Genomic DNA, 11,989 nt, shown 5'->3' on the forward strand with positions numbered 1-11,989 from the left:
AACGAACCGGACCCAAGTAGGCCCAAGCCCACTCACCTTACTCTATACATAAGCTGCCATCAGCTTTCTTTCTCCCCTTCTTTATTAAATACGTTGAAAGAGTGAAACCTTGGGAGGAAAAGAATCACTATTCACACCTCACTTGTTTTGGCCATAACTTTTGATCCGGAGTTCTGATTGACGAGCCGTTAGTGGCCACGCGTTCATCTCGAAATTCTCTACAAAGTTCACTCAACTATTTGGTAAAAAACTTGATTTTTCTCACCTAAATCTTCTCATCTCATTTTTGAAATTTGTTAAAATTAGGTGTTGAGAATTTGTTGAAAATTTTGGTGCTTAAGAGTAAATTAGCTTTGTGAATTTGCTGGGTTTTGTCTCAATTTTGTGTTGGTAAGGTAAGGAACTTTTAATCCTTTTCGAGTTATCTAATTAGTGAATCCTATGATAATTTTAGTGTTATTTTGTGAAATTAGTTTGGATCGTGTACTTTGGAAATAAATTGGTAGTGTTGGAGACTTGGTATTGGACTTTGGGAAGCCGAAGACCGGTTTGGTGTGACCTTGGAAGCTTGGGTTTTATGGAACAATGACAAATGGTAACGTTCCAGGTTTTACGAGGAATCGGTCAGGGTATAGTTTTGGTTTCTCGTAGATAATATATAATATTTCGTGAAAATGTAGGCTAGTTGACCATAGGATAAGTTAGAGTGGTTGGGTTCATTATGGATTAATGCTTTTTGGATGTACCTATTGAACCATTTATGATAATATGGTGAATTGTTAATTGTTGATGAAGTTGATGAACGATGAATATTGATAATGAGTGTTATGTTGTTAATTTATGATATTATTGTTTGGATATGAATTTATGGATTAAAATTGATAAGGATTGGATATTTTTATGTTGAGAAAGGGGTAAAGAGGGTATGGAAGGATTTTGGATGGACTTTAGGGTTGTTTTGGGTGAGAAATTCTGGTTTGAAAATAAAAACTTTGAAGAATTAAGGTGTTAGTAATTTTTGATAACAACAGATTTTTAGTGAACTTTGGTGATCTATAACTTGAGCCTCAAATTTTAGATTTGAATGAAATATATTTTAAATTAAATATATTTTCAATAGCTTTGAAACGGTATAAAATTTGAGAAAATTGGAATTTTATAGAGGAAGTTATGAACGTCGAAAGTTATTTGCCAAAAGCTGAATTTTCGAAGTTGCAGGAATTCTGGTGTGTGCATGTGCGTACGCACAGGTTGGGAAGGACGCTCTGTTGTGTGCGTGCGCACAAAACCTATGCGTATGCACAAATCTTGTTTTTCACATAAAATCTGTTTTGCACGGTTTGACCTTCCCGACAAGCCTGTAAACTTCCGAAACTTTTGTTTTGATGAAAACTCACTATTTTGAACTATTGAATAATCCTTTGATTCTCCAAACTTCTAAAGATTTTGTCTAAAATTTATTAGTAAGGTTTTGAGTCATGAAGTAAGGGTTAGCGAGTGGAAGAAGATAGAAATGGGCATCGAAGAAGATGAAGAAGGGGATACCTAATTTGATGAGAGTGGTGAAAGTAATGAATGAGATATAATGACAATTGTGGTGATATTATGAGCTGATAATGAAGGAGTTATGATTGTGAGGATGGATGAGTAATTCCTATCCAAGCTATGATTATGAGTTGAGATAATGAGATATGATTAATGATGAGAACTGAGTTTAATTGTGGATTATTTTGAAAGGTCCAGTTATGACGGTGAGGGTAGATGAGTAATTCCTATCCGACCTATATTTGTGAATATAGATGAGTAATTTCTATTCGATGTGTAATGTTAAGGGAAGATGAGTAATTCCTATCCGAGAATAGACGAGTAATTCCTATTCGAGTCTTGGCCTGTGCATAGACGAGTAATCCTTATCCAGGTTAAGGATGTGGCACCTGTTTGGGTGGACGAGTAATGTCTACTCCGGTTTCGGTGAAACGCTAGCATAGGTGGACGAGTAATAGCTGTCCCGTGTTGTGATGTTTTGTCCAAGATTAGCTACCAGAACATGTCGAGTTTGTTATATAACCAACAGATGAGACTCATCAGCCCTAGGACAGGCATGCATCATGTGCATATGTTTGATTTGCTTGTTGTGCATTGTCTTGGCTTGCTTAATTATTTATTCATGTTAATTGTTAGCTGCCTACTTGTTATGTATGCTTTCTGTATATGCTTGACTTGTTTGTGTTCCTGTGGTTCACCGAAGTTGGAGGATTGGAGAAAAGGCGGAGGATTGAGGGTTTTGATTAGGTTTTGATCGAGTTTAGAACCATAGAGGACTAACCCTATTTATGGCTTTCGTCTTTAAATCTTTAAATTTTATAATCTGAGTGTTGGCATTCTAGGATTACCTCTAACTTTTTCGAGACCCTATTTACTATATATGTTGGCACCTTAACCATACTAAGAACCCCCGGTTCTCATCCCATACAATATTATTATTTTTCAGATGCAGGTTGAGAAGCACCACTCTGTATTCTGGAGACTCTGATGAAGTGAAGAACTCTTGAGACTCAGGGGCGTATTTTGTTTATATTTATAAATGTATATAGATTCTCCACCTTATATTTTATGTTTGTCCCTCTTAGAGGTTGACTCAGAGAAACAAGCTAAGTTGTCGGTTTTCTATTTTGGATTACTTTGGGATGTATATATATATTTGCTTTGGTCGGTTCTAGCTTCGCGAGCCGAGTCAGAAGACTTGCTATATGTATCTTTGGAATTCTTCTCTCATATTTATCGCTTACGTGAGTGATGCGATTTTCTGTTTAACGCTTTGCTTAACTCTTCTTCACAGGCTTATAGGTAAAAATTCTTTTTAACTATTATTTTTTTTACGTCGTAATACCTTACCACCTCAACTTTGTGATTTAAATATAAGACTATGTGTGATAAAAGTTTTATAGTTAGTGTTTATATTTAGCTGTTCAAATATTTTTTAAATATTTATTGTTCATATTTCTATGTCCTATTCACAAAGACAAACATAACCTAAATTCTTCAAGAACTATAATAGTAATAATATATAAGAAAGAGTAATAATGAATTAATAATGACTTTACATATGAGATTTGAAAATTAATGTCCTTATAATGCGTTTAAAATATATTATTTGTAAATTAAAGTTGATTTCTCCTTAGATATCATTTTAATTAGAAAAAGTTTAGGAGTCAACATATTTATTAAAATTTAGTCAACACTTAACTATCAAAAGAAAAGTGAGTAATTTTATATTATTAGATATAATCTCACACCATTAAAAATACTGATAATAACTAATTAATGACTACAAATCACAAAATTTAATGTCTCTAACACTTTTTTAATTATTAGAGTAGAGAAATCGGATGGATATATAAAAAATAGATGGGGTTTAGAATCCATATGATGTAAATAATAAAGTTAAGTATTTAATAAATGCACATTTATTTTGTTTCATATACAAATAACATTGTCACCTTAATTTTATGTTAAAACAAGTCTGTCGATCTAAGTTTAAGGAGATGAAAAATAATAAATCCTTTAAAGCGTCTAAACTACTATAATTAATTAAACATATTATCCAAAGAAAAGTCATATGAACCAAAAATATATAATTCAACCTTTTAAGAAAATAATAACATTTAATTTGATGAACACCTTATGCCTAGCAAAGAAAATAATATAACAACAATACTAATTATTAATAATTTGGAAAGTGGAAAGAAAATGAAAATGAGAGGAAAGTTTTGTGTGGGCATTAGAAAAGACATCGACTTGCCGTATATTTCAGTCCAAAGGAAAATTCCTTGTATCTCTTCATAGCTGTCATTCCATTCCGATCCATGTACTGTACTTTAATTGCATTGGACAAAATAATAATACTTCTTAATAATGCTTTTTAATATATAATGTCTCTTCTAGTGACAAAATAATTAATATATTAATTTTTATGTGAAGCTTTTAACAGACTAATTAATTAAATAAAATATATAATTATGGTACTCTTTATTAAATTGGTGTAAAAAGAAATAAATAAAAAAGTGTACTTTTAAACTTAAAAATAGTTTCATGCACTACAGATAAATTAACTCCTTACAGAAGTTTATGAAAGTATATTTTTGCATTGTGTATATATAAATTAAAAAAGAATCGGATTGATAATCATAATCCAAGCTGGATCCTTACCCACTATATTTATTAGAGTGATGACTGTAATATAGGAAAATCGTAATCACTTCAAAACACAACAAAAAATCAGAATACGTGGATGTCTTCACTGCATATATTACCATCAAGCATGATTTCTTTATTCTTTTTTTTTTCTTTTTCTTTTAAACATAAGTTAACAAAAAATTAGGCAAGTATACTCTCAAGTTTATACTACCAAAGATTTTGGGTTCGAAGGAGGAGGGCAACAGCATACCGTTATCTAAACTTTTTTATTATCAAATTCTTGTTTTCAAATTTGATTTTGTTTAGAAAATTAAATTTTATTTAATCAATAATCAACAATAAAATAGTAAATAAAGAAGATTAAAAAAAATTAATTCTCAAATTTTCTTGTTTTAAATTGTGTCAAGAAATTAGAGAAATTAAGCCGATTAAAAGAATAGCAGTCAGATATTTTTTTAAAAAATATTATATTTATACTAAAAATTAATCACTAAATCAATTATTATGTATTTATATATAAAATATTAAGTATATATCAAAATCAGTTATCAGTGAATTTGTATATAATTTAAATATTTTTAATATATATTTTATACTTCAATGTATATTCTAATAATAAAAAATAAAGTTTTATGGAATATTTGGAGTAGGTTATAGGACACGTGAGAATGATGTCCCTACAATAGTAGCAGTGTTAAATTTGCACCGTGGATGGCACCCCCTTTGTCCCTCTATTTATTCACCACTTCTCACCCTCTCTGCTTTCATTCATTGCATTCTTCTCATTTCTCTCTTTCCCCTGCATCCCCACCTTCATCACTTTCTTTGATAATCTAACTACGCTATCAATCATTCATCCATATATATAACAATGGATTGCTTAGAACTCTACAAACAGGTCAGTGTCTATCTTATTACTTATCATTCTGTTAATTCATTCCTTCATGCCCTTGTTTCTCAAGGACTTTTGATGTTAAAAATGTCCCTAAACAAGTGTTCCTATAATCATACTTTACTTAATAAGCCTGCATGCATATTCTCATGACCCCATCGTGCCCTTCATTCTATTATATTATTACTAATCAACATTTGATACATGATTATTGAATGATTAACTTAATTAATAAGTATTTAATTATTTCAGAGGAATTTGAAAGAGGAAGGAGAAGAAGAAGAGGTGACACTTGATGGGAGTGTTGATTGGAATGGACGCCCTGCTATCAGATCCAAATCTGGAACATGGGTTGCTGGAACTATCATACTCTGTAAATTCCTCTGCTCCCCAACACAATTCCATTCAATAATCTTATATAAATTAAACAACTCCTTTTCATCATTATACAACACAATTATGCACCTTTTTTTCTTTCTTTTTTGTTTTTTAATTGTGTTTTCTAATTTTTTATATAACATTATTAGAGTTGATTTCAATTCATTTTTTCCCCTTATCTTACCGTTTAGTTAGTTAGTTAATGCACTACTTATATTAATATGAATAATTAATTTACCATTTTTTAAAAAATTTTAAATCAAATTTTCTTAAAATAATATTAAAAGATAAGCATTTTTTTTTATTAAATTTCTTTCCGCTTAGTGCGCCATCAGCTTACTATATTACCGCCATTACATTATAATGCATGTTATATAGTGCATGTTTTAGTTTAGCGTAATTATTTCACATTTCATGTAAAGAGAATAATGCTATAAATTGTAAGATAATTTAATATATTTAATTAAAATATATTTGATTGAATTATTATAAAATAAATTCTTCCTAATATTACAGAAAAGTGTTTTCATAGAAGTAGTCACCCTTAGTTTTTAGGTTGTGTGTGTGAGATACGTGTGGGTATAATTAATAAATGACGATAAGAGGTGGTGAGTATGTAGTAGCAGTTGGAGGCGTAGAAGTTTGATGAAGCACCTTGCTGTGTATCACAAAATAATATTGATGCTTATTTTAATGCGTTTTTCCTATAAAGACCATATATTCAAGATAGCTTATCAGCACCAATATAAGGAACTTACTCCAAAAGCTGCCTTACTGATCCACTACAAAACAACCAAACCCCTCTTTTGGTGTACGTAGCACAAAATTATAAACGACAACGTGCTCTATTTCCCTTCACAAAAACACCATAACCAAAACTTCTTTAAAATGGAAAATAGAAAGCACCATCAAGTTAAATGGGTGGGTTGGGTTTATGTTTTAGTTTCTAATAATATGATTTTGTTGAGATAATATTTTATGTATTATGAGAATATACTATATGACAACTTTTTTGAAAATGCTATTTTGTATATCTTTTCCTTCCTCCCATAAATATTTTTAAAATGTAATTAGTAGTAACCAGCCATATTATTTTTACTAAACAACAAGTTTTATATGTTCTTAAACTATATATATCCCGTGTATATTTGGTTCACCTCTTTTGATTCAAGGGTTATTATTGATAATTTTTATTTGAGAAAGTATTAAAACTAACGTCCCACAATTAGTATTGAAATCAACATTCAACGTAAAAAAATATTCAAAAATTTTAAAAAATAAAAATATTCAAAATTTAATTAAAAAATTATACAGAATTCAAATTGAACAAAAAGTTATTTTTGTTAAATTTTGTAATGAGTTTGTTTAATAATATATTATAATGTTGGCTGAAATTGAGAGTTATTGTTACTGTAATGAGTTTGTTTAGCATTAATTTTTCTTATTTATTTATTTACTTTTTGCCCAAAGCAAAACCTTAGTTGTTGATCCATCCGATCGAGAAAGAGAGAGTAAAAAACAAAAAGAAAGGATAGACTATAGAGATGCTTCTAAATAATGACTATGGAAAAAAATAGCGACAACCACAAAGGTTTCCAAAGGAAGAGTGTTTGTGTGTGTGTGAAATGGGAGAGAGGAAGTTATAGCATGCAATTGAGAGGAAGCGTTCCTGACACGTAATTATTGGGAGAATCTTGCATGACGTGTGCTGTCGCCACGTGGCATGAGATCCACTTAAGTGCATGCATGACCAATGTTGATCATGCTATCATATATATATATATATATGGACTACAGTGTGTTCAGTTTAAGAGTAAATTTCAATCTTTAATGCAAAGAAAATGAGATGACATAATGATATTGTAGTAGGAGGGTTGTAATTGTTGCTTCTTAATTGATTGTTGATTATTTCTTTGTGGCTCTCTTTGAAAATAGGATGTATTAAAGGTAAAGGAAAAACGGTAGGTCACTATCGTTTTAATAATATACTTTGTATGACTAATATATTATATTATGTGAAGATTTATATGCAAATAATTTTAATAATTTGATATTTATTTTCTGAAAATTTATTGTAAATATACTCATAAGTAGTAGTAGCTGAAGGAAACTTAAATATTAAAACAATCAATTTAAGATACTTAAAATCATTTTTGGAGAATAAAATTAAATTATGAAAAATAGTTAACAATTTTCTTATTTAATAATTTTTTTGAAAAAATGTATATCTTATTATATTTTTAAAAAATAAGAATAAAAATCTCCACCAATTGGTTTATTTCTGAGGAAAAGTGCAGGAACGTGTAGGATGCGTGCATGTGTACGTCTGAAATCTGTATTTGGATACATGCCCTTCAAAAAAATATCCTGAAAAGAGTCCAACAAAAGATTTTTTGTTTGGAAAAGCTATAAATTGGTCCTATAATGACTCTTATCGTATATACCAATTTAGTTTTTTTAAGATTTTCACATATGCCTGGAATTTTTTTTTCAACATAAATTTGATTAGTTGAAACTTGAAAGATTTGTAACACATTTCCAAAAAAAAGAAAAAAAATTATATAAGATTTGTAATTTATATCAATTAGTTCTGAAAATATTAAAATTTATTAAATTAATCAAACTTTTGGCTCTTTTAAACCAATTGAAATCTCACAAGATTAATATCATGATATATATATACTAACTATATTATGTATAAACAAATTTAGTTGTTAATTTTTAGTATGCAACATAATATTTTGAAGTAAATAAACGTTATTTTTGTGGTGAGGAACGAAAGGCATCTTAGGCTCTATAGATATGTCGTTGTAGAAAGTGAGTGATTCATTAAATGAAATCCAAATGATTATGCAGATTGAGGTTTATGTTTCTGTAAGTAAAATTAAATAAATATATAGCAAGTAGAGAAGGTAGGCTTGTAATACCGATTTGGAAACCACTGTCACTTCGCAAATTAAAGAAGATTTGTTTTTCCTAAAATTCGAAACATTATTTCTCCTGGGAAAGCTATTAGTGGCAAACCACTGGTAACACTTTATGGATTTGCAATCAGCCGCCAGAGAGACTTTGAAAAAAATCATATGAAAAAATATAAAATGAAAAAATATTACATCTAACTCAAAATTTTAAAATGTCAAATTAATGAATCTCTTATTTTATAAGTTCTTTAATTTTTTTTTACATAGGACTAACTTCATGCACTCTTTATACTTGAAATATTAATATCTTCTATCAATTTTTTTCTCTAAAAATAAAATAAAATAAAAAAATATATAGCACATAAAAAGTGCCAATACCAAAAAAACCCTTCAATTAAGAGATGTTGTTATTAGTAGTAGTAATCCTGATTGATTTGGCCATGCATATTTGTAGAATGTGCTAAACAAACTTTGTTTACTTTCTTAATTAATATGTAACTAGTAAAATACATTACTTAATTCAAAGACGCTGAAAAGTCCAGGTGTATTATCAAATTCTCTAATTATGTAATTAGGCATGAACAAATTTTGGTTAATATTAGACAGAAGAGTGTGTATTATTGGAGCATGATGCACGTAACAAGCTAAGCTAAGGTTGCATGTTATTAATTAGTGTATTGGTACTAACTGTTTTCTTCTTCTTTGTCGACGAAACAGTGAATCAAGGTTTGGCAACTTTAGCATTCTTTGGGATCGGAGTGAACTTGGTTCTGTTCCTAACAAGGGTGATGGGGCAGAATAATGCTGATGCTGCTAATAGTGTGAGCAAGTGGACTGGCACTGTTTATATCTTCTCTCTTGTTGGGGCTTTTCTTAGTGATTCTTATTGGGGAAGATACAAAACTTGTGCCATCTTTCAGGTCATCTTTGTCATGGTAAGTAATTATATTCTCTCAACCTTTTTTTGAGGTTAGAGTAACTCATTTTTAGTCTTTAAATGTTTCACTTTATGTTTCTTAAAACAAGAAACACTGAAACTCGTAAATACCCGTGTTTAATTCTAATCAATTACTTCCTTAACTTACTAAACAATGTGATGGTTTCATATGACAGGGTCTAATATCCTTATCTCTATCATCGTACCTATTCTTGATTAGACCTAAAGATTGTGGAAATGAGACAGTTGTATGTGGGAAACATTCAAGCATGGAGATGGGGATGTTCTACCTCTCAATCTATCTCATTGCTCTAGGAAATGGAGGATACCAACCAAACATTGCAACATTTGGGGCTGATCAATTTGATGAAGACCACTCAAAGGAAGGTTACTCAAAAGTGGCCTTCTTTAGCTACTTCTACTTGGCTTTGAACCTTGGTTCCCTCTTCTCAAACACAATTCTGGGCTACTTTGAAGATGAAGGATTGTGGACACTCGGATTTTGGACATCTGCAGGGTCTGCCTTTGCTGCCCTGCTCTTGTTTCTAGTGGGCACGCCCAGATATCGACACTTTAAGCCTTGCGGCAACCCTCTTTCCAGGTTTTGCCAAGTCCTTGTGGCGGCCTCAAGGAAGTGTGGAGTTCAAATGACACCAAATGGAGATGACTTGTATGTCTTGGATGAAAAGGAATCTCCCAACAATGGCAATAGAAGGATTCTTCACACCCATGGATTCAAGTAAGAACCTATTTATGAAATTTTAAAAAGATTACAAATTTAACCATCAATAAACAAAACTAATTTTATTCACAGTTACTTGATACAAAGTTATCGTTTATTCATGAGTAGATTTATGAACATTCTAAACTCTTTTACATTGAATTGTAAACCAATTTGTCATATTTTGTAGGTTTCTGGATAGGGCAGCATTTATTTCTTCAAGAGATCTAGAGGACAAAAAAGGAGGCATCAACAACCCTTGGCACCTTTGTCCTATAACTCAAGTTGAAGAAGTGAAGTGCATACTAAGGCTTCTTCCAATTTGGCTCTGTACCATTATATACTCAGTGGTTTTCACACAAATGGCATCTCTCTTTGTGGAGCAAGGGGCTGCCATGAAAACAACAATCTCCCATTTCAAAATACCCCCAGCAAGCATGTCCAGTTTTGACATCCTTAGTGTAGCTGTCTTCATTTTCTTCTACCGTCGAGTGCTCGATCCGCTTGTCGGGAAATTGAAAAAGACAAGCTCCAAGGGACTTACAGAGCTTCAAAGAATGGGAGTTGGTCTTGTTATAGCCATAATGGCGATGGTTTCGGCCGGAATAGTCGAATGCTATAGGCTTAAGTATGCAAACCAAGGATGTCTCCATTGTAGTGGCTCAAGCTCTCTAAGCATCTTCTGGCAAATTCCTCAGTATGCTCTTATAGGAGCTTCAGAGGTTTTCATGTATGTAGGGCAACTAGAGTTCTTCAATGCTCAAACCCCAGATGGATTAAAGAGCTTTGGAAGTGCACTTTGCATGACATCAATCTCATTAGGGAACTATGTGAGTTGCTTACTAGTTAGCATGGTTATGAAGGTCTCAACTGAGGATCACATGCCAGGGTGGATCCCTGGAAACCTTAATAGAGGTCACTTAGATAGGTTTTACTTTCTCCTCGCCGCTTTAACATCCATAGACTTGATCGCTTATATTGCCTGTGCCAAATGGTTCAAAAGTATACAATTGGAAGGGAAGGATGAAGATGATGATCACCATACAAGTTGCAAAGTGTGAATCCCATGGGCAATCTATGTTTGGATTCTGTCTATAAAACACAACTACAGAAACTCTTATGACAGTATCCAAACGCAATTTAATAGATAAGAAATATATATAAATAAGAGAAAGAAAGTAACCAGTCAAAGTAACTTAGACATGGGAGGGAGAAAGTTTTGGCTGGTTATATAGTAAGTGGAGTGGAGCCCTTTTACCCGAGCCTCTTACAAATGTACTTCTTGGTTTTGCTACCCCAACTAAAGGTTTTTGGTTTATGTTCTTGCAGAACCTTAGTTGTGCAAAACTTAACTTTGAAGAGGCAATGATAGTTTTAGGGCCACTTTGAGCTTCCTTGCTTTCTTATTTGTTAAGTGTGATTGCTAACAAAAAGTGAATGAATGTCAATTTTATTTTATTTTTTAAATTTACATGTTGGAGAATGGTTGTAAATTCCTCATGTTCATATATGTTATGTAATTAGTCCTACATTCACAAAACTAACACAAACAATTATGCACATGGTGTATGAAAGTCCATTTCATGAACGACGCCTACAATCATGGGAAGCTAGGAAGAGGAAACAGAGATATTTTTTACAAAGGTTTTACTATAACTTCTAATTAATTTATTAACTTCTAACAAGGGTGTTTTTGATAAATGCATAATTTGTCGTAAAATATACTTCAGTTAATGGATAACATTTTTCAATAATACAATGAATTATTTTAGAGTATGCAATTCATGAATAAATAATAAAAATATATGGTTTAAAATTAAATTTCTATTATATCTTATTCTTTTTTATTTTGAATAATTTTAAGTTTTTTTTTTGCATTTTTTCTTTTTCTATTTCTTTAATTTTTGTTTTTTGCTTTTTTGAATACCGACGATCTTATTGAC

The 11,989-nt window shown here is 31.1% G+C and overlaps 1 protein-coding gene across 1 annotated transcript; it reads left to right on the forward strand.

Moving 5' to 3' along the window:
- Nucleotides 1-4,931: 4,931 nt before the first annotated feature.
- On the forward strand, nt 4,932-11,513 carry LOC107483631 (protein NRT1/ PTR FAMILY 7.3). The gene is made up of 5 exons (XM_016104246.3): nt 4,932-5,095; nt 5,342-5,462; nt 9,106-9,323; nt 9,502-10,064; nt 10,237-11,513. The coding sequence occupies exons 1-5, from the start codon at nt 5,069-5,071 to the stop codon at nt 11,105-11,107; spliced, it is 1,800 nt and encodes a 599-aa protein (XP_015959732.1). The 5' UTR covers nt 4,932-5,068; the 3' UTR covers nt 11,108-11,513.
- The last annotated feature ends 476 nt before the right edge of the window (nt 11,514-11,989 follow it).

Source organism: Arachis duranensis, chromosome 1 (assembly GCF_000817695.3).
Source record: "Arachis duranensis cultivar V14167 chromosome 1, aradu.V14167.gnm2.J7QH, whole genome shotgun sequence".
Lineage (NCBI taxonomy): Eukaryota > Viridiplantae > Streptophyta > Magnoliopsida > Fabales > Fabaceae > Arachis > Arachis duranensis.